We start from the raw sequence: 24,657 nt of genomic DNA, 5'->3' as shown, positions 1-24,657 counted from the left end.
ATTAACTTTTTGGAAGTTGTAACATCTGACTTTTGTTGTTTTAAAATTCTATTGAACTATCAGTAGAGTTCTAACAACTCTTTCTGTTCTTATGTAAAGATATTATCCATTATCTAGTGAAGTTGTAGACAGAATTTTTGGTAGTTGGAAAACATGAGAAATCAGCAATACCCTTGCTGGGATTTGAACTCCGGAACACTTGGCTGAAAATGTCTTACAAAACGTGTGTTAAATTTAAAATAAACTGATCTTTACATAGTTAGGGCTATTTATCCATCAACATACATGGCATTGTGCCCCAGTTCACAAAAGATAGTATTAAGGGAAAAAACATTTCCATCTTTCTTTGAATTAACGGTATTTGGATTAATTAATCTTTTCTCCCTTTCTTTTAAAACACCTTCAGAAAGATCATGAATAATTTAATTTTGTAGCTTGTCATCTAAATAAAAATTTTTTTTTTCTATGGTGTCAGGACATGAAGCAAACATTCTGCAACTATAAAATCAAATTTAGTGACAATTTCCAGTTAATTTTTAAAAATTACCTTCGTCATAATCAAACATTCTTCATGAGTGATACATTATTATTTTAAAATCTAGCATTATGCAGTTTATTGTTTTATAAAATATTTTTCGAGGTTCCATGTAATCTTTGCCGAGTTGAATTAATAGTACATTCATAATTTAATATTTTTTTTAAGTTCATTATATTTCAAACCCTTTTTAATGTCTGCATAACTTGTTCATGTTTGAAACTGCATACATTGTGAAGGCATAGTACATATTATTCACATTATTGAACACAATCATTTTTGAGAATGTGAAATACCCAGATAGCATACTGAAGAACTGAATCTCTTCAAAATTCCTTTGCTGCATATCTCATGCAAAAATGTATTAAAGTGAAGTTGTCCTAGTTATTATTATTATTATTATTTTAATGTTTCATTATTTTAGTCCGCAATCTACGCAGCTAAGTTCTAATTCTAAATAAAAGTACAATTTAAAAATTTAGTATTATATACCTGAGTGCCAAATTTAGAGGCAACTTGTATGGGAAGGCAAGCTTAAAAGGGTATAAAAATATGCCAAAAAAGTAATTTCAGCAAGCTGTTTTCACAGTGCTAATATTACATTGAAAAGATCAGTACACCAATCTGAAAAGTGATGTTTTTCCTACCAGGAAGTGCCTGTAATTCAGTCTGAACATTCATACAGGCAGTCCTAGATGCTGATGTTGCACATCTCTATACTTTTGATGAACATGCCATTTAAAAAAATTTTTTAACTTAACTGTATATAATATACCACTGTAGTATCTCCCATTCATGGCAAATCACAAAATTGGATGTTTTTTTTTTTTACCTTAAAAAGAGATTCCTTAATCTATTTCCTAATGGAATATATATTAAATAAATTTCAAGTGTTAAGGAATCATTTTTAAATGCAAACATTAAAAAAGAATAAATCTACTTTGCAGCTTTTCACTGATTGTATTGATTTCATCAATATGTTGGAGATTTGAAATCAGAAAATCATTCAATTTCAAAATGAAATTTAAATTTAATATTTGACAAGATTTGATCAAAAGACAAATGAGTTTTCTCTCAGTTGAGAAATTACTAACACAAATAAGCTTTTATTCCTCAATATTATAAATATTTTAAATTATCACTTGAAATATAGAGTAGTTATACATATATTCTTCAAGATTATGTCTTGATTACAAAAAACATTCACAAATATTACTTTTCATTATCTACCTTAATAAACAAGTATTTAATTTTTAATCAAAAATATTCTGCATTTATAATATACAATAAATATTAATAATTCTTTTTCATTAAGTAAAAACTTTAAAAAAAAAAATTTGGTTAGAATTAAAATGCAAAAATTCTAAATATTACTCGGGGCTGTGCCACACGAAATGACAAAATTCAGGAAAGGCATCAGCAGAAAGTTTAGTGCTGGCCATGTGCTTACTAAGCAATAAAATTCTTGTATCAAAGAAATACAATTTAAAAAATTGTATTGTGAATGTAATATATAAACATTCACAATACTTTTTTATTAATAAGGCAAACATATATTCTTGTCTTGAAGTACAATATTATACATTAAATAAAAATAATGAGAGTGTAGATGTTTTCTTTCAAGGTTTCATGTACATGAAAGTAAATCTAATAAATGGTAACCTCGTGAGTAACTTCATTCTAATAAATAATTATATACAAATGTAATAAATAATATCTTGTTCATCTTGTTAAAACTCTGAAAATTAAATAAATTAGAAAAGAAACTACTATCTGATCTTAGCATGTACATTTCAGTTTAAGACGTGAAACAAATTTTTAGCTAAGCAGTTATACTCAGTAGCTTACTCTATCTTGTAAAAAAACAAGATATGAAATTCTCATTTTAATGCTTTACTTTTTACAAAAATAGAAAATACAAAGAACTGTGCATGAAAAAAAAATCTAAGAAAATATCACATAAAATAAAGAGTAGTTTTTTAACTATGCAACATAATGTATCCCATAAGTTGCCATACATTACTTCCTTCTTTTAACTGTAGTAGTACAGTAGTTGATAAAGTAAAATCTAAAGCTTTGTGGTGATTTTTCAAAAATTGTTATTTAAGTTGTTTAGGATTAACTTTGAATTAGCTTTCTATATACTGTAAGGAATTCTTTAAGCAGTATTACAGAAAGCAAACTCAACAAATCCTGAAAATCATTTACTTTTAATTCATGTTCTGATATGAAATTAAATTGCTTGTATCTTTTTATCTCCTTCTGAATATGGGCATTTTTCTTCTTCCATATACCACATCTCTGGATAACAAACTTTAAAAATTATCATCAATTTTTCTTCATTGAGCTCTTCACTATTTAATTTTTTTAATTACTTTATGGTTATAATATATTTTGTAAGGACATCCCTAGGTAAGTCAGCGATTTTTCTCCAATTTGTGCTCTCAATCTTTTAAACTTCTTTAACATAAAATTAATTTATTTAAGTAAACAAGAAATAAAAGGGGCTCATATAACTTCCTTATAGCTCACTATTGATTATAATGTATTTACTCGCATAATAGTTGCACTTTTTTTGCCAGTTTTTCATTGTGAAAGTGTAGGTGAGACTATTATACCAGGAAATCTGCAATTTTTTCGATTTTTTTCTGCTTCAAAACGGGGGGGGGGGGGGTGCATCTATTACACGAATAAACACAGTAATAAGTTTAAGGATTAAACTCCCAGATATTATTCTAATATTAAAACATATAATCTTATACTTAAACAACCAAATGTTTGCCTATAATTTTATTTTATTGTATCAATGCCACACAGAGACTTGTGCATTTTATAATAAAGTTACTCAAGAGACATTTATGTGTTTATTTTACTTAATATCTTGTACTATATGTTTCTCACAAGTCTTGATTATATTTTTATTTTTTAATGACAGAAAATCCTCTTAATGAAAACAAATGAACACCTGAAAGTTGTACAAAGATACCAATGCAGGAAGAATGCATTAAAACCCTCCTTAAGTAATCAATTCTTACAACCATCCAGCATTTTCAATAAACACAAATATTATAACATAAAACATATATTTTGTTATAAAAAGAAACAATTCATTCTCTCAGATTTAAATATACAAATGTCCTTTTAACACCTGATGTACTGGTAACTTTTTCTTATGTCCAAAGCTAAAAAATTTCTGTAGCACCTCAGCTCAACTCTGATCTGCATTTTATTACTTTCCTATACAGGTTCGCTGGAAATGGAGAAATATTCATTTATAAAATAAATTCTACATTCTTTCTCCATACAGATACACATATATGTGATGATTTAGAAGTTAATGGCATGAAACATAATGCAATATTAATGGCTGATTGAATGCATTTTTTTTAAACAAAACAATGCTTTTATTGCAGATGAACAGTACTGATACATCACTAATGAGCTGTTGCAGTAAACATGCCTGTTATTGAATACCTACATCAGTACCTTTTGGTTTCTTAAATATATCTGAAAATAGAGGAAGCAGTAGAAAAGTAAGAGAAAGAATGCAACATGTTCAAAGAATGAAATTCTGGTTCAAAATGAAGTTATTTAGTTTTGTGCAAGTTTTATTTTAACTGGTTAATTTTAAGTTTTAATTTGCAAATTTGAAATTAGTATTAGTTGAAGCATTATGCATTTATCTGTGCCATAAACATTATGAAAGAACTGTGTGAGCAACATTAATTTTGAAATGATGTGATTTAGAAAAATTAATTATAAGGAATTATTGTTTCTAGGACAGATAAAAAGGGGGAAAACTAAGTTAAAATGAAGAGTTAATTACCTACAGCAATTTAGAATTTTGATTTAGATTTTTTTTAACCTTGTATAGCTGATACTCATTTGCAAACCTGAACCATATCTTCAAAAACAGATAAAATTTTCTGATTTATTTATTCCTTTATTTATGAAATTTTGCATGTAATTTTAAAATAGAAACAATAATATACAACATTATTCAATTTTAAACAAGATAATGAATATCTTTTTTTTTTTCACATGAATGAACATTTTCTGCATTCCATTTCCTCAGAAATGCTTTGGGCATGCTATTGCCACCATTTAAGGCACTGCTATCATGTTTAAAATCAACTGATATCCATACAGGTTTGCTCTAATTACCAATCTTACACACACAATAGAAAATAGACTCAACACCAATTACTCTAGGATAGCACAACTGTTTAGGAATCCATTTTTATAATGCATTCGCCCAAGTCTTTTTTTTTTTTTTTTTTTTTAATGTTTAGGTACATATTCTTCAATCCTCTAATAGAATTTTAAACTGATTCTTAAAATGTTCTTTTAATTTGAATATCAAAATACACATATCTATAAATACATTACTGTAAAAAGTAAAAATTATACATCCTGTTATGTATTAATTGCTATTAATTTCAAGCTTTAAGTTAATGTGCTTCTTATTCAGTTGATCAGTAATTGAGGTTATTATTATTATTTTTTTTTCTTTAGTTTGTTTAAAGCTGGTTGTAAGTTTTAAGCTGTAAGCTTTTGGTAAACTTTAAATTTAAGTTGGAAGCTTTATAAGTTTTCTTTAAGTGAAGTTATTTAATTTTTGTTTAGGAACTTAAAAGTTTTACTTTGGTTTTGTAAAGTTTATTTTGACCCTTAAGGTTATGTAACTTTTAACTTTAATTATTTTGAAGTTTTGTTAACTGCACTTTTGGTTTTAATTTTAATTTTATTAAGGTAGCTTAAATTTTACCACTCGTTCTATAACAGTTTCTCAAATTCATATTTTCTGACTGGTGGTAAGGTCAATGAATTGTAAAAGGAACTCAATCCTGAAAATAAATATGTATACTGATTTCTTCCGAAGAAACAATTTTATTTTGAGTGTATTACATTTAAATGAACTTAACTGTCAAATAATTGTATATTTACAGTGCTAAATTTATTAATTGTGTTGAATATTCTATTCACGAGTTCAGTAATTTTTCCCGTCCCAATACTGTTGGCTTGGAACTCGCTTCTCAGAATTCCTTATCTGGGGATTGCTGCACCCCGAATTGTTTTGCTAAGTAGTCCACCATCTGTAAAATTTGCGCATTCTGCACCCTTTTGCTCAAGCATTACTTGCAGAGAAATGTTCTGCTGGGGGATAGCTTTCGGGGGGTGAAGGCTTGTCCGTTAGGTTGCTTGCTATAGTAGATCGAGACCCCGAGAGAGGCTAGTTCCCCCCCCCCATTCCTTCTGGGATGGAGTATTTGACCTCGTGCAGTGGTTTTGGAGGGCTGAACTGCTTGACAGTGAGCTGTGCCAACTTCTGGTAGTCTGGGAAGTTCTTCCCTTGAAGATTTCTCAGTTTTTCGTATGAGGCCGTTGGGCTCGGCGTTTTTTTATTTCTCGTTATCTCGCCAATGAACAAAAAGAGTTGCTGTGTAGTTGGTACAGAGACAGAGAGCGACAAAAAAGAGCTTCGCAGCGTGATCATGACAGAACCTACTGAGAAGACAGGGTAATTCCTGAGATGAGAAAGATGGCATGGCTGCTCAGTGAGAGAAGAGAGCCAAACCTTGGAGGCTAAAACACAATATACAAACATTGGAAAACCTCTGCTAAGCTGAAGGCTGTCTTTTTCACCGAAATAAGAATGACTTGTTGGAACCAGGAGCCTGGGAGTCTGCAGGAAGGAAACGGCAGAGTTCCAGGCCACTGCCCCAATGGCCAACATTTAAATAACTTTCACTTACTTTTCTTTTGTCTTTACAGATATCTCACCTGTGTTGTATCCGACAACCTGCACTATGCAGAGTATGATTGGAAAGAACTCCAGTCTGCTAAAATTTTTAGAAGAGGGCCCCTTCCACTAATTTTAGAATGTTAATCAATTATAAAGGTATGTGCCTGTTTATATTGTCGTGCCAGCTATGTTACAATTTATGTAGCTGGCCATGAGAGGGCGCAGCGTTTTTTACTTTTAGCTTGTTATATTTTTCTTACCACATTGCGGATTTTTGAGACAGATGTAGTGGCAACCAAAAAAACATGATGAATGTTCTAATGTAAGCAGACATAGCTGTAAATAAAGCTTCTGTGTGATAAAAATGAAAAGGAATTCCAAGCGTTCCTGTGGATAGACATCATGAAAGGTAAGCAAAAATTCACTTATCAATATTGTTAAATGTAAATAATAAGAATAAGAAAAAAGATCATAAGTTGCAACATGGTGCCGAAACCCAGGATCGAACCAGGGACCTTTAGATATATTGTGATTTAAGTATTTATTATTGTTCGATTAGTGATTGAATATTGATTAAGATGGATATGTTAAAAGTACTAAAAAAGAAGTGAGGAATGCTAAGAGCATCAGTAACAAGACTGATAGCTAAAATGGAAAGGGAAATAGAATCGGATAATATTAAATTTGATTTATCCATCTTAAATGAAAATGAAAATGATATACTAATATTGAACACTGAAATCGAATATATCCTAACAGATGAAAAAGAGTTCGAAACTGAAACACAGGATAGCTTGGAATATAAAAATAAAATTACCTTGTGTAAATCGAAGATCAGTAGAATATTTAGAAATAGAAAATGTGTTAAATTAAATGAGATGCCATCTAATTCTGCTACTATAGATACGGTAGATAACACAAATACAAATGGCGCTAAACTTCCGAAACTAACCATAAATAAAGGCGAAATATGTGAATTTCAAAGTTTTTGGGCTCAATACAAATCTGCTATACATAATAACCCTGCTTTAAAGGATGTAGACAAATTTAATTACCTCACATCTTTACTAATGGACACAGCTTTAATGTCAATAAAGGGATTATTGTTAGTTGCCGAAAATTATGCTAAGGCAATAAATATTCTGAAAGAAAGGTTTTGTAAAAAGGACATTTTAATAAATGCACATATGAATCATCTGCTGAATTTAAAGTCAGTAAAAAAAATGGAAGATATTATATATAGAATCGAAGATATTAGATATCGAAGCTGCTTTTAACTTATATGATAGCTTAGAAATTGAAATTAGAAGCCTTGATTCCCTTAACATTACTTCGAATTCTTACAGCTATTTGTTATGCCCACTGTTAATGAGGATACTTCCTAGCGAATTAGTTTTAGAGTTTAATCGATCTTTAACCCCTGACACAGAAACCACAGTGACTAACATTTTGGAATTTCTGAAGAAGGAAGTTGAGAGCAGAGAGCGTACATTTTTCCAAACATCACCAAACTGTTCCGAGTTTAACATCAGAACTGAACAACATAAACATCAATCGCGAGACCTGATTAAAAATGAGAAATATCATACTGCCTTTGTTCCAGCAGTTGCGTCGTTGAATAAGAATACATCAACAGCCGATTGTATATTTTGTGGGAAGATAGAAAATGAATCTTTGAAACATTCTACTTCAAATTGCGCAATTCCAATTGAGGAAAAAAGAAAAAAATTAAAAATGGCTAACAGATGCTATTTATGCTTTTGCAAGTCTCATACATCTGCCCGTTGCAGCTCGGATATACACTGTGATTTATGTTCATTAAGGCATAATACTATTTTACATGATAATAAATTTGAAAATAAACAGGAAAATAAAGGTGAGCTTAAAACAGACACAGTGGTGGCGTCAATTTCGGAAAGAGATAACAAAAATAGGGTTTATTTACAAACTGCAAATGCAATAGCTTTAGGTCAGAATAGAAGAAAAAATGTAAGACTCATTTTCGATTCTGCCTCTCATAAATCTTTCATCCTGACAGAAGTATCAAAACAATTAAAATTAAGTGTTGTGGGGGGAAGAAGAACTTCAGATTTACACCTTCGGCTCTACTAAGCCTACAGTTAAAAGGCTAAAAAAGGTTAATGTAATTCTTAAAGATATATGTGGACCTGGGAAAATAATAATTGAAGCTCTTGAAACTCCAGAAATTATTCAAGCTGTTATTGGTATGCCAGGAAAGGAAATACTTAATTATTGTAAGGAAAATTCGATAAGACTTGCTGATGCTACAGATATAGGTGTCCATAACTCTCAAATATCAGTATTAATTGGTAATGATTATTACTGGAAAATAGTCACGGGGAAAGTTAAAAGATTATCAAAGGGTCTTGTTGCCTCTGAAACCTTATTTGGTTACACTATAAGTGGAACTGAAGCATTAAGTAATGTTTCTACACTTCGTTCCAGAATTACGGTAATGAATGTTGTTGAGAATACTTCACATGCACATGATTTGGAAATTAGTGCAGCTCTAAAAAGGCTATGGGATTTAGATGCAATTAGAATACATGACTATTCAACAAATGAAAATGACACTGAAGTTATGCATAGATTTGAAGAAGCTATTGAATATAAAGCCAAACGTTATGAAGTTTCATTACCTTGGAAGGAAGGACAATATGAACAAAATGGGTAGTAATTATAACATCGCCTTAAACAGATGGAGCAGTTTACGTAGAAGGTTTAAGAAAAATTCTGAAATTTATGACAAGTATTCAAGGGTAATTGAAGATTATCTAAATAAAGGAATAGCTAAAAAGGCTCCGAAGAATTCTGAAGAAAACAATATTATTTGCCACACCACTGTGTAATCAGAGAAGATCACGATTCTACGAAATTAAGGGTCGTATTTGATGTTTCCTCGCATACTCATGACAGTCTATCTTTAAATGATTGCTTACATTCAAGACCAAATTTAAACCCTGAATTATTAGATTTGCTAATTAAATTTCGTCAACACAAAATAGCATTTGCTGCAGATATCGAAGCTGCTTTTCTACAAATTATGTTGACAGAAATGCAGTAAGACAGAAATTCAGTAAGATTTCTTTGGACTTCAAAGGAAAAGGAGCAACCGATGATTTTAAGAATGACACGTGTAATATTCAGAGCAACCTGTAGCCCCTTTTTACTAGCAGCAACTATAAAGCATCACGCAAGAAAGTTGAAAGCACAATATTCGAAGATTTGTCAGCTTCTTGAAGAAAACTTTTACGTGGATGATTTGATTCATGGTACAGATGATGAAGAAGAAGCTGCAGAAATTCATGAAGATGTGAAAAGGATTATGATGCTTGCTAGTTTCAATATGAGAAAGTGGAGGAGCAATAACACCCAATTACATGCGATTTGGAATGCAGCTGAAAATACGAAGTTTAATGGAGACGGAATGAATAGCACTTTGTTAGGATATATTTGGAATCATCAAGCAGATAAACTGAAAATTTCGAATCAAAGATGAATAACTCAAGGATACGGCTGAGGAAATAACAAAACGGAAGATTCTTCAAGTTGCGGGCGAACTATACGATCCTATCCGTTTCATATCTCCCTTTGTTGTTGCAGCTAAAATGATGATGCAAGAATGTTGCCAAAGAGGATACCAATAGGATGCACCACTTGATCAAGAATTGCAGAACCGATTTAAAACCTGGTATAATGAAATTCCTAAATTAAAAAATGTTGAAATTCCAAGACATTATTTCAACAATCTGTCAAAAGGTAATCTGTCAAACATTCAATTGTACTGTTTTACAGATAGTAGCTAAAAGGGATATGGTGCCGTTGTATATTTGAGATATAATGAAAATGAGTTAACAAAAACATCATTTATTATGTACAAAGCAAGAGTTGCTCCCATAAAAAGGGTTACGTTACCTCGACTGGAGCTTTTAGGAGCAGTCATAGGAGCTCGAATTATTACATACATCCGACATTCGTTGAAAAAATAGAAATGAAGATTTATATGTGGACAGATTCAGAAATTGTATTACATTGTGTCAAGGCTGATCCGACAAAATGGAAACAATTTGTACGAAATAGGTGTCTAGAAATCCAAGAGAAAACTGATCCAGATTGGTGGAATTATTGTCTCAGCCATCAGAATCCTTTGGACTTTTTGACGAGAGGGCAGAAGGTAGAAACCCTTTCAAAAAATGAACTGTGGTGGTATGGCCCACCTTGGCTTGTCAAAGATAACAACGTTTGGCCCAGATCTTCGAGAAATTTTAATGAAGATGATAAAATAACAAATTCTGAGAAGAAATAAGGAAATCAAAGATGAAACAAAGCATACATAGTTCGAAAATATTTACATTAAATCCATTTGTAGACTCAAATGGAATACTCAGAGTAGGAGGAAGGCTTCAAAATGCTGGGTTAAGCTATAATCAAACATACCCAGCAATACTACCTGAGAAGTCTCATTTCACAGATCATATCACTAAAGATTGTCACGAAACGCAAGCACATGCTGGTGTAGCTGAAACTTTAATTCAAATTAGGGAAAAATTTTGGATACTTAAGGGTCGACAGCGTGTAAAGAGTAATATTAACAAGTGTGTGATTTGCTACAGATTTAAAGCTAAGCCACTAAGTCAGGATATCGCTCCTTTACCAATCGAAAGAATAACAGAGGCAAATCCCTTCGAAGTTGTAGGACTTGATTTTGCTGGTCCTATGAGTACAAAGGATGAAACTGGGAAAGCTTATATTGCTCTGTATACATGCGCTGTAACCAGAGCAGTGCATCTGGAACTCATCTTTGTTGTCCTGTGCAGTTATTGTACCCATTAGAAATGATTTGAACTCTTTGAACTGAATACAATGAACTTAAATTGCGAACACTGCACCTATGAACATTTAAACTTGTAGAACATGAAAAAACATTTAGTGTTTAAGATAACTTCAGAATCCAATCCTTTGATGAACCAAGAGTTAATCGAGGGGAAGGATGTTACAGTTTATGTACCTGGCCACGAGAGGGCGCAGCATTTTTTACTTTTAGCTTGTTTTATTTTTCTTACCGCATTGCGGATTTTTGAGATAGATGTAGTGGCAACCAAAAAAACATGATGAATGTTCTAATGTAAGCAGACAATTGTTGTACATAGCTGTAAATAAAGCTTCTGTGTGATAAAAATGAAAAGGAATTCCAAGCATTCCTGTGGATAGACATCACGAAAGGTAAGCAAAAATTCACTTATCAATATTGTTAAATGTAAATAATAAGAATAAGAAAAAAGATCATAAGTTGCAACAAGCTACTAATGTTAACTTTGATGACCGCCACCTCCAATTTTAAAACTTTAAACATTTGTTGTCACAAAATGTAACTTTAAACATTTGTTGTCACAAAATAAATGTTAGATTGATTTTTCTTACTTATTTATATTGTTTTTAATTTTAATTAATTTATGACACTGGACCATATATTCTAATTTACTGGGTTTAGTTTCGCTTACACAATGCAATAATTGTTATAAGTATTTAAAAGTTTCAGAATTGTTATATTGTTTGTGCACACCTCGTTCTTGCATTTTTCACTAACCTGAAATACTCCTTGAAGAATGTTCAAATGTATATTGTGCTATTTACCAAATTCAATATTGAACAGAAATACACTAATTATTCTATAATATTACTTACACAGTGATGTTGACATATTGCACCAATGTGAAATGAATTATGTTATATTGTTCTATACTTAATACACAACAATCCCATCTAAAACTAACGTCTATTAATTCTTTCTTTCATCAATATATTGGAAAAACTTTTATAAAAGTTATGCATGTATAAGTTATGAAATTAATAATTAAAAGAGTACATATTTTTAAAAGGTACATTACAACCTCATTTTGAATTCTTTCTAAGTTTCTTAATTACTTTTTAGGAAAGGAGAGATGCAATAGACAACTGAAGGTCTCTCAAACTATATTAAAATTCCATAAATAACTTGAATAAAATGAAAACAGTAACTACATCATAGATAAATCATTTACATCTTTATAATGCATATCTCAAGATTTTAATAATATCACACAAATTTACCATATTTTAGATACTGGGAAAAAAATTAATTAATTAACGGTTTTAATAACAAATTTTAAACAAACTTGCTTAAAAAAGTTTAATTCTGCTTATTTTTACTAAGATGTTATTTTGTTAAATATTAATCTTAATAAAAATATAACCAAGATAACATATAAAATATTCCCTTTTTCCCTCAACATTCTTTACTGAACAGAACTAAATGCATAAAAGCAATAAAAACAGAAATTTTGTTAATTAAATAAATCATCTCTTCAAATGTGATAGAAAATTAATTTATATTAAAAGACTTACCTAACGATATTTTACTTTAAAAATCTTCAGACAGTTTTTTCTTATGTGTAACTTTGAATATGCTCTCTTAAAAAATCTGTTTTAAAATAAATAAAGCTTTTATTACAGAATAACTCTCAAACACGAAATCACAGCAACTTTTATCCACAAAAGAAGCTTTCATTTAAATTTTAACACCATATTCAATGCAATCGCAGATTTTTTAAAAATAAGCAGATTTCTGATCTACTTATAGAATCATCCTGCATAAATCTGATGTAAACCACATATCAACACAATGACTATTTCAAATAAAGGTTTAAAAACTAATGTCCACCATCACAGTTTATAAAATGCTCTGCAACTATTATAATAAGCACCTTTAAATAATGAAAGCTATAAAACATTAAATATAGAACTGCTCCCGTATCTACGGATAATACATTTTAAGGCCTACTGGGGATATGTTGAAATATAATTAATAAAAAGTACACTAATACTACATAAATAAATGCAATGCTTATAAATGCAAAAGCAAATTAAAGTATAGGTTCCAAAGGAAAGTTCATGCATCCCCCCCCTTTATTCCAGAATGAATGTCTCATACATGTAAGGTTTACCCCTAATAAAATGATAATTCTTGGTGAACAGTGGCGCAGCTAGGAGGGGGAAAAGAGGAGCATCTGTTCCCAGGCATAGCATCCAAGGGGTACAAAAATGATGCTATGAAATTTTAGTTTTTTTTTTTTTTTTCAGAACTAGAACAAAACTTTTACAATATCCTCCCTTAATTACTGATCGCATGTTTTACTTTAGGCTGTTCCCCCAATTGAAGAACAAATTGAAAAGGAGGCATCTGGAGAGTGAGTATGGTCTCCTAACAGCCTAAGATGAAGACTGTCATCAGATCTCTGGGGAACAAGGAAGGTTTCTTCAAAGACAGTTTTTGATGGATGAAGAAGTCTACATTGTGTGGTGGAAAATATTTTGAAAAACTACAAAATGTGAAGCAAAACTGTCTTATGCCCTTAGTACCAAACTTAAAACTGAATCAAGATGCATACTTGATCTAATAATACCTCCATTTTAAATATTTTTGCTAATCTCGTAAAAATCGCTAAATCATTTTTTATCATAATTACAGAATTAAACAATTCTTCAATTAAAAAGTAAAATTAAAGAATTTTTGTGAATTTTTGTATAAAATCTAAATTGGAAAAAAAATTATTTCTAATTTTTTATTTATTTTTTCACTAATTAGCTTATTCTATCATTGGGTTATATTTAAAGACTATGAAATGAATGAAAATTACTTTTCTCTTTGAAATGATTTAAATATACTCACTCATAGCTGATCCAATCATTGGATAATAGACTTTCCAAACAGTATCAAGAGATGACCCACTATCAAGATAAATAGCACCAGCTACTGATTCAAAAACATCAATTAAAACTTGGGGAACTTCATCCCTTTCTAACTCTGAAAAGTTAACTTCTTCATGATAATATCCATATTTCTGGAATAAAAGATGAAGAAGTTTTGATAAAATAAGCTAATAAAAGATATGTAAAATTTTCCTTTAATTAAAAATAACAGAAGTACTAGGCAACATTTATTCTTACAACTTAAAAAAAAGAGAGAGAGTAAGACAAAATAATATGCATTGTTATAATACATAACTAATAAAAACTAACATAAGAAATAAATTATTTTATTAAAATGTAAACAACAACGACAGCATTATAATGTTCTTAAATATTTGAAACTTAAAACTCTGTTTTCAGAAAAGAAAAAAAAACCCTATTTTTTAAACATGTATTTAATTGCACACACACAAAAAAATAACCGAATTTATTTTTGGTAGTATTTGAGAAGCAATCTGCTATGTAAAAGTAGCCTCATAATGAAACACAATGAACTCAAGCTCTGAAAAAATATAATTTGTACAGTGCATTACAAACTCGGGTGGATGACATGGAGGGACAATAAGTAAGAATGGTATTAACTGCTGCTTGGGAGAAGGTAAGGAATCATTTTTACACTTTTGCAAGTGATGGGAAAGGCTACTGATCTAAGTTAATTTGAAAGAAGGCAGGCGAGACTGTAATGAACTCGGAACGAGTACAGCCATTTATTCAATGTTAAATAGACTTGCCCCTGTATTCTTACTTTTTTGGCAAAGCATCGGCTCTTTGGATTTTCATATTACATGATACAGAAAAATACACAATTTCACATAAAATTTAACTAAAATTATTTACATATGCACAAAATTCATAACAATATTTAATATAAAAACATTTCATATTTCCTACATTATTTCAAAGCAAAATTTTATATTTATTTTCTGTACCAGTTTTTCAAAATTACCTATTTTTTACATTTTGCTTTTTCTTAAAATAATTCAAAGGTTTTTTTTTAAACAATAATTTAAAAATATAATTATTAATATAGCAATTTTTAATAACCTTCCTTAAATAAAATAATTACAAATCTTTAAAATTTGTTACTGTATCTTTTATTTAAAACCAATGTTTTTACAACTGTATCCAATTTATAAACTAAAATTTCAGTTTCTGGCAGCAGGAAGTGCAGCCTCTTCAACTACACCCAAACAGAACCATGTTCCCAATTAATATATCTTCTTCAGTATGCATGGCATTTTTAAAAATTTGCTGCTAAAATAGTAAATTTTCAAACAAATATAGTGTTATATTTAGTAAATGGAGTAATTTTTTCAGCTTTAATATTATGAATTCTATGAAAAAAAATGCAAATATATAATTATTAAACAGATATAATCATTAAACGTAATTGTGAAAAATTAAATTTTTTGATACCATAAAATTTTAATCATTTTCACAAAATAATGTTAATTTTTTTTAATTCAGTACAATAACAAAACAACATAAATTTTTAAATGGCACTACTTGCTAGCATTTTTTGATATCATGATAATATAATTCTAGCTACGCTAATTAGAACCTTACTTTTTACATAAAATGTTTAACATAAAATTTTAAAATCCATAGCACTATTTCAGTTTTGTTTCACTGCAGTGACTGTAATTTAACACATTATGATTGAAAGAAGGTAATTATGTAGTTCTATTATGTATAAACTTCTATAGGAGATAGTAATTTTGAGATTTTTGATTGATGAACATAATACTAATAAAAATAGGAAGATAAAAGAAATTTATTGCACACAAACTTGAAGCACATTCTTTAAATAGAGATTAACAACCTTCAAAAGCATTGGGAATGTGCAGTTAAAATGATATGGAACATATCCTTAATCTTTGAAAATACTTATTATATCAATTTTAATAGAAACACTATGTTAGATCAAGTTTTAGTTAATGTAATTTGCTTAAACACATAGATATGTTTATAATTGGAGAAAGCTGTGGGGTTTTCCAGTTTTGTGTAAAATAAGAAAATTAAAAATGTCTTAAGAAAAAGCATAATTTCAATAGCACTATTTCAAATAATTTTAAAATGAAAGTTATAATAATGAAAATTAATTATGCTATAAAATTTTGAAATTTGTTGTGATTATCCAAAATACGTATTGAGTGCATAAAATTTTTATATTTGTAATATTGTGTTGTAAAATTTTTATATTTGTGAAGTTTTAGATAGTCTATCCTCAACAAATAAAATTATTAAGATCCTAAACCAAATTGTGATAAATTATTCTCAAATTTGATTTTCTGTCAATCTGCATTCTTTTCTATCTATTTTTTTTTAAATTATTATTGTAGGGTAATGTAAAATTTCTTTTTATTCACTAAATTTGTAGGAACTAACTTGAGGTTAACTCATCTTAATTTGAATTTTTGTATATTTGTTTTTATTTCAATTAGGTAATTTGAAGAATTGTATGGCCATACTTCATAATTAGTAACTTTGATATATTTATACAGTGCTAAAAGCCAGTTAACTTGTGTAAGGAACAGAGGTTTTCAAGTGCTATTGCATTTAAGCATGCTACAGCCATCAGCAAGTAGTTACAACAATTCGCTCCTCGAGGACCTGCCTATTTTTTTATCAAAGTTATTTCATTAGTTTTCTAAGTTATTAATTTCTATGTATTTTTCTACATATTAATTTAAAGTTCATTTTACATTTCTTTACAATTAGATGCTTTGGTTTTGTAATAAATACAACAGTTTCTATAAAAAAAGACTTTCAAGACAAGGACTGTAAACTTACATTATGACATTCAAGCAAGATTTTCAAGAACTGAATTTTTACAATTATTTCTTCAAGAATTAGGACTTCAGATTTATTTATAATATTTTTAAAGAAAACATTAACTTGTAAACTTTAAAACTGGACTAAAGATTTCGGCTCTACTCTTATATTAGCCCTAATCAAATGATCAGATCCCTAATCAGATCACCAAATGTGGCGATATATGTTCTGCGCTGGTTTTTGGTGTGATTTCGGTCCTGTGTCGTGGTTTTAGGGACGATGCTGTTTGTATGGCAACGCTTTTGACATTGAAACTTAACTCTTTTGCTGCAGTGGTTTAATTGCTCATTGGTTTGTGTCGTGCGTGTTTTAAAATAGTCTATATTGCAATGATAGACGTGGTGGCAAGATTTCAGTCATGTATTTTAGATTGTGTGGAAAGTAAATTTAGTATTAAAAGGTACGATGTTGGAGTTGTTAATGAGTCTTTTGTTCATGGGTGTGTTTATGAGGATCGAAGTGTATTTTTGGAATTTTTGTGGGACTTTTAAAACGGAGTCCGAAATGCGGAGCTGCTATTAGAACTCGGACGAAGAAGGGCGTTTTTGATAGTTCTTGTGTGGATTTGCAGTCAAATGCTTGCTGGTAAAGTATGTGGCTGTCAGTGGAGTTTAAGTTTGGACCATGAGTTTCGTGTACTAAGTTAACTTTGGAGGAAGTTTCTATCATTACTTTCGAAATTTTCAGTCGCAAAAAGACATGTGATATAGCAAAATTGTGGCACTTTTTTTCATAGACATTGTGTGACTGGCAAAATTTTATTAAATTATGGTAAGTGCATTTTATTTTACTGTTTTTATTTTGTAGAATGTTATGATCATTGTTTTTTTACTTTGAATTTCTGTTGTTATTGTTGTTTTTTGATCTGTTTGTAATTTTAGTTATTTTAGTTGATTTTGTTGATTTGTGTGCAATGCCTAGATTGTGCAATTTGTAGATGTTTTTTTAAGTTTAAACAGGATGCTATGTACATGGTATTCTTTGAAATTTATTGTTGTTGTGTTAATTTATTAAGGCGAGGTATGCATAGTTCGTAGATTCGTTCGTTGCCTAAATTGTGCAATTCATAGATTTTTTTTAAGTTAAAACATATCGCTGTATACATGGATTCTTGTCCAATATTTTTGGTTAGAAACTTTACATTTTTGCTATCTAAATTTTTTGTTTTCATTTCGAATTTTTAGCTTAAATTGTGTGTTCAAAATGTGGTTTTTGCATGTGTGAAAACCATGTTTTTGGAGACATTTCAGGCTTAAAGTTAGAAATGTAGACAACATTTTAGATAGTAATATGGCAGCGTTTGGTGAGAAATTTGTCGCCACATTTGGCGACCTGAAGGCACATATAAGAGTAGTTCCAAAATTGGAACAGTAAATTTTACATTCATTGGTCAAAAATGTTTTATTTAAAATTTTATGATTTTTTCCCCTTCTCAAAATTATATTTATCTGGAAGAGGATAAAATCTATTTCACTCAAACAACTGAGACGCCTATACATATTTATTTTTGCTGGAATGAATTTTTTTCCCCCATGCCAAGTAGAATGCTTAACAGCACTAACACCCTACTTAAGTGAAGCGACAACTACTCCCTTTGGATCTTCATATGCTTTCACCACTGTGTGTAGCTTTCTCTTAGGACAGGATTGCAACTTCGGGCATCAATAGCTAAACATTGACACTAAACAAAATAACAGAATTACTTTTAGTCATTTGAAAAGAATGACTGGCGTGTCATTCAAGAACTCCCAAAAGCAATGAGCCATGCTCTAACGTGATGGGGAAAAGCACCAGGTAGAAAATAATTCATGCATTCAGGCGACCTGCCAATGTCTGAATGGTTGGGCATTTTGGGCACCTTCGATGTGAAAGAGTTAAATGGATAATTGTGATTAATATGCAAATTAAAATATTCGAAGTAATTTAAATTAAATAAAGGATATCATAAGGTTTCCTTTATGTGATTAATAAAAGCAGTTTAAAAGAAAAATTTTGAAATAAAATGAACCATTTCTATCGTCTACGCAATCTGGCTTGATGTAAGAGAATAATATAAATGGATGCTGTTCTGCTGTGAAAGTCTTAAAACAATACTGAGAAAAACTTAAAGAAAACTATTCATTTTAAATTATCTGGATATACACTGGAATACAGATTTTGGATTAATAACATGTCAAGTATTTCATCAGTTAAGCACAGAGAAAAGGCCCCAATTAATTCTCATTTAAATGTAAAAAAGGAAAATTAGAAAAAGTATCATTTTCTGACAATAATCACATATTGCTGATTTCATATTTTTAAACCGCATACAAATGTATGCAGTATTATTTACATAAGACATAATATTTATGTTAATTATAAGCATTTTCAACATGTACCATTTACATACAATGAACATACACTCATATGCCATTTCACAATTTTGGATTTCGAAGCAAATGAGAGAAACATTAATTCCTAACTATGAGGGAAATTCTTATCTTTACAAAATACTTTCTGTTGACTATTTTAGTCAAGCTAGCACATTATACAATCTCTATTCATTCAAGGTAATATTTATGATAATATTTCAAAGATTCTTTCTGCTGTTTTAGTAGCATATACAGATTATGTAATAACATATTTACATGTGAATTTCCAGTTTTCCCACACAATTTCTTGTCATCAATCTAAAGCAGTGCTCCGCAACCGGTGTGCCTCGGCACACTGGTGTGCCATGAGTAGGATATAGGTGTGCCGCAATCAAATACATGTATTTAACATTTTCAATTTTTTATCATGTATTTAATACACAATGACAATTTTTTTCCTTAATAATGTCTATTTTAAATGTTTTTATATATTTCACTGTTGTGTGGGATTGTAAGTGTGTCAGCATTTGAATTTTTTCGGCACTTCCTTGATGACTCGGAACTCTTTGGTGTGCCACGAAATTCCAGAAAGATTTTTCGTGCGTCGCAGGTGAGAAAAGGTTGCGGAGCACTGATCTAAAGCATATGCACATTTAGTTGCATATGCTTTAGATTAAAATAATAAACCAATTGTATACTCTTTAAAAAGTGCAGAAATGAACATTTTGACATCTGAACTCATGAATGAAATATTACAACTGTTGTCTAAAAATTATAAGCTTCTATGATTAAATATTTTCCCTAAATTACTTAAAACAATATTCTTCCCATTCAAACCAATCTTCTCACCTACAAAACGGAACTGCATTCAATTTTAAGGTATGTGTAACCAGTTTAGGCTTACAATACAGCCTTAATAAAATAATAAATATAAGAAAAGCATGCCAAATTGATGTTGAAATATACTGCAGACCTTTCATTCATAAAAATATTCATAACATTTCACAATAAGTTATTGTGAAAAAATGCAATGCATACCTCAAAGAACTTGAAAGCATCACTCTTTTGCAAAACTTCTAAATAGCAATTTAACAATTTAAAATACCATGGAGATAACACCTTTAAAAATTCATGATATTTGTATCTTACTGCCAGTGAAGCAAAAAATGCATTACTAATAAGAGTTGAACGATGATCACTTAAAATTTCAGATGAATGATCATTGTAATCTTCAAAAAGCTGTCGAGTTATGATATAGTCCAAGACAGCATTACCTAAGAATTTTAGCTTTTGGTAGCAATCAGTTATTTTATTATATGAATATGAACAATGAGTGAAAGCTTGCAAAAGATAAGCTATATTATTGAATTTGTATTTAATAATATCTTCGAATCTGTCAAACCCACTTGTGAGATGAGACAGACGTTGCTGAAGGAATTCATTGCTCATTTCACTAGTTATGAGTGGATTAGGAGCAGCAGGTAGCCATGATATGAAATCTTTGTTACAAATGTCTGTATTTTTTGATAGCGTGTTTAACCCTAACCAATTCATAAAGCGAAGAGCACCCTGCTGGCCACAAGACAATAAATACACACCAATCAAAGCTTTAACACTATCTGCTATGCAATCATCTGAAATTAACTGTTTAGTAAAATAGTGATGAACTACAATTGTATTTTTATCACTGCTTTTCTTCTTTCTAGCTTTTTTACTTAACGATTTCTGACTCATCACTTCATTAACAATATAGCAGGGTGGCAACCATGTAGTATTATAGTTAAAACAAGTACATATCAAATATTCACCTAAATTTTTCTCCTTAGCTGCATGACATAAGCTACGTGTTTTAGTTAGGCCACTTCTTAAGGTATACAGCTTTCCAGCATCAAAATTAGGATATTTATGATATGTTTTGACAGACATAACATATTTGAGAAATGAGTTACCTATCATTTTTAGGCATTCTGAATCAAACTCATCTGCAGCACTTTTTGATGTTAATGCTTGGAGGATTAAACTAGGACTGGGCCCAGGATGATCTAACAATTCAACTTTTGCTTCAAAACTCATAATTTTTTCATGCATTTTGATTACATCGCTAGGTACAAAGTCATTTCTATCAGCATATACTTTAATATGGCCTTTTTTAAATAATTTTTCTTTCAGTACTTTATCACTTTTTTCTAAATTGAAATCTGGCCAGATATGTTTTAAGTGTAATGATCCAACACTTGCTTCACTAGCAACATTCTGCCTGATTTCCTCTGCTTGTAAAAGACACTGTAGTCTAAATAACATAGTTGGTAAATAAATAACTTTATTAAAGAATGAAGAAGGAAATGGATGTATTATACATAGCTCAGGAACTAGATATTCATTGTGACACTTATGGTTTTGTTTACTTCTCACTTTTGGTACATCTTCGTAAGTATCTTTCAAAGAAACATAGAGTGGCTTCCAAAAATTACCAACACCACTTTGTACTGTTTCTACTAATGGCTGCTTATCATTTAATATTTGAATATTATATTTAGCTTTATAATAGTCTTTAAACGTGATAACAGTTGATTCATCCAGCTTGCTTTCAGGTGACATATTGTATACAATATTTATAACATGATGAAAACTTGGGCAAGCATTTTCCCACTCAGAAATCTTATAAATAGGAATCAAAACAGAATCCTTAAATAATTCCTCATCAAAATGAGTTCTTTTTACAGCCAAAGTCTTGTACTTCTGATCATTATATGGATGAGCTTTAGTGGCATCAATGAAAGACCAATCAATGTCATAATTAGCTGTCTCAACTGCAAGGAAAAAAAATTATAATCTATAAAACTAAAATAATTAAAAATCATAATATATTTTTTAAAAGTTGAAAACCTTATTACCTGAAATTATGTTACTTTTAACACAATGTATTAAAAAAAAAAACCTAGTTTGTCAGAGTATGTCTTACACAGCAGAGTATGTCTTACACAGCCAGAGTATGTCTTACACAGCACAGAGATGGCTAGGTGGTACATAATGATAAATGTATACATCTTCTTTTTTTTAATTCGATTTATATTTTTTCAGTTTACTATTTAATTGATTTTTTTATTTTTTTTTTTTATGAGCCCAAAAGGAGCTATTAATCTCAAAACGGAATTTTCTGACTTATAACTATAAATGTCGGTTCACTTCAGATGGCTGATTCACTTTTCAGATTCTCCAAATATTACTGTCCTGTAGTACTTTTAATTGTATTTTATTTGTATTTGATTAATAAATTCAGCAATTTGAAAGCAAGAGAAATTAACCCTGTTCGAAATAAAACTTTAGATTTTAATTAACAAACTTAGATTTATGAAAGCCATATGTTGCCATTGGCTGTCCATAAAGAACTTTAATTTTCCGTGTGCCAGCATATTGCCATTTATTAAATCCTAAGATACTTCCAAATTTAATCTGGAAGGCTACTGAATAATAAACTAAGCAATGTAAAAGTAATAAACACAGTTCTTAAGAATATTACAAGAGCAGACTGATAGACTGCAAGCTGAGGGACAGCACAAAAAAACCTTAACAAACCCTTTTGGGTGACCTTTAAAATCTGAATCTTTCAGTTTTTTTTAATTGTATGAATCTTCATTCAATTAGGGAACTAATTATCCCAGAATTCCTTTGTTCATTGAGAGCACCCTTAGATAAACCAGGGATAGGGGAACATTTAAATAAAGTTTATTCCAAATGTTTAAATTATTTGTTCCAATTTAATTATTCCAAATGTTATTTAACTGATACTAATTTTTTTCAAATGATGATACTTTTGTTACTTTAAAACTTCAATATCCAAAAATGCACGTTATAAAATTTTGAAATTTTCAAAGATTACAAAATTGCTTTTTGCTTATTTTTTTAACAGAAATGTTAAAAAAATACAAATTAAATCATTTTTACACTTTTATTTCCCAAATATACAACATAACTATTCTAATAGAGCAGAAATTTTATCCCTTCATAATTTGTCCCTATTACCTATAACATTATAAAAATACCTAAAATATTATAAAAAGCAACAGGCTTCGGTAAGGGTTTTACTTCTGCAAGAGTAAGTGTTTCTGTTATAAATGTGTTTGAGTAAAAATAAATGTAGTTATTAAGAAGATGACTTATCACTATGTAAAACACCTCTAACCAGACCATACTACATGTGTTTTTGTGCGTTCAGCCGAAGATAAAATACGAAATGATATTAAACTATTTACATGTTTTGAGTTTTGTAAAATATTCTTCAGTAATAGCAAGTTAATTTAGATTTTGGATTTGGCTTGAAAGTTAATTTTTTAAAATTAAACTAACTTTAGTCCAAAATGCCGCACTTAATGAAATGTCAAAATTTGAAAACTTAAACTAGTTTATTGCTGATAATTCAGATTTAGAAATGCAACCACGTTTCAAAATTATAGATTTCAAGAATGCTTAGTAGTGAAGATTACGATAAAGAGTTTTGCAAAGAATGGTTAAACACAATAATAAATGTAAGAAAAGAAACAGTCAAAGAGAACAGATGAAAAGAATCAATCACATCGTACAGTAGAGAGGAAAAGGTGAAATGCAACTGGAGCTTGAAAAATTGAAAACTGAAGCTGAATGTAAGAAAAATGGGAAGATTTGAATAGAAGATGCTACAAACCTAGCATATAATTTACAAATTTAGTTCAGAAATTTGACATGAATGCAGATATAAATTTGGGTTTAGTTCTTTTTGAAAGGTAAATCTGTCCCATCTCCTTACAAAAGCAAGAATAGGTTCACATATCTTTTGGAACTTCTTTTCCTATGAAATAAATCAACTAATAACTTGGGAACCTCATGATAAGTTCAGATAGCATGAATATTCTTAAGAACTGCAGTTGAAAATGTTTAAATTAACCTCCAAGAAATTCTGAGAACTATTCACCTCACACCAAAAGACACCAGGCATGATTTCAATCACGAATAGTTTGTGTACTTTGAAGGATGGAAGTCGGGATTAAAAATAACAGTGTTTGATCAATTAAAAGATTTAATTGTTATCAATGAAATATGAAAATGAGCTCCACCAGATTTCAGACAATATTACTTTGACAAATATATATCAATATCATTTTACCCTTAGAATTGGTTGAAAAGCTTGACGATTTTGAAAATGTAAAAAAACTCACAAGTGCACCATCTAATAAGAAAAGAGATCTATCAAAGTCTGCTTTTCTGAATTTTTGAGAGAAGTTCAGTAGAGACATAGGAAAAAAGATACTGATTTGCAATCTATGAAAAATTTCTGTAATCTCAAAATTTGATACTGGTCAGCGCACACTCAGAAACTGATAAACTGAGAAGTTCAGGAGACAAAG

At 29.9% G+C, this 24,657-nt stretch overlaps 1 protein-coding gene across 6 annotated transcripts in view; it reads right to left on the bottom strand.

Moving 5' to 3' along the window:
* Positions 1 to 3,386: 3,386 nt before the first annotated feature.
* Positions 3,387 to 24,657, bottom strand: part of LOC118194910 (endoribonuclease Dicer-like) — a 74,322-nt gene continuing 53,051 nt past the window's right edge. For 4 of the 6 annotated variants that reach the window (XM_085819401.1, XM_085819403.1, XM_085819400.1 and 1 more), the window contains 4 exons: positions 20,315 to 22,086; positions 14,011 to 14,182; positions 12,687 to 12,762; positions 3,387 to 3,785 (listed from right to left, as the gene is read on the bottom strand). In XM_085819401.1, the coding sequence (XP_085675527.1) occupies positions 12,728 to 12,762; positions 14,011 to 14,182; positions 20,315 to 22,086 (1,979 nt within the window). In that variant the 3' untranslated portion in view covers positions 3,387 to 3,785; positions 12,687 to 12,727. Of the gene's footprint in view, positions 3,786 to 12,686; positions 12,763 to 14,010; positions 14,183 to 20,314; positions 22,087 to 24,657 lie in introns of those variants that run through there. The other 2 variants (XM_035366121.2, XM_035366122.2) reach the window with 2 other exon arrangements.

This window comes from Stegodyphus dumicola, chromosome 6, assembly GCF_044657685.1.
Source record: "Stegodyphus dumicola isolate Sdum_Otavi_A_Nest chromosome 6, ASM4465768v1".
Classification (NCBI taxonomy): domain Eukaryota; kingdom Metazoa; phylum Arthropoda; class Arachnida; order Araneae; family Eresidae; genus Stegodyphus; species Stegodyphus dumicola.
The sequence above is the reverse complement of the archived record's forward strand: the minus strand, read 5'-3'. Positions and strand labels throughout refer to the sequence as shown.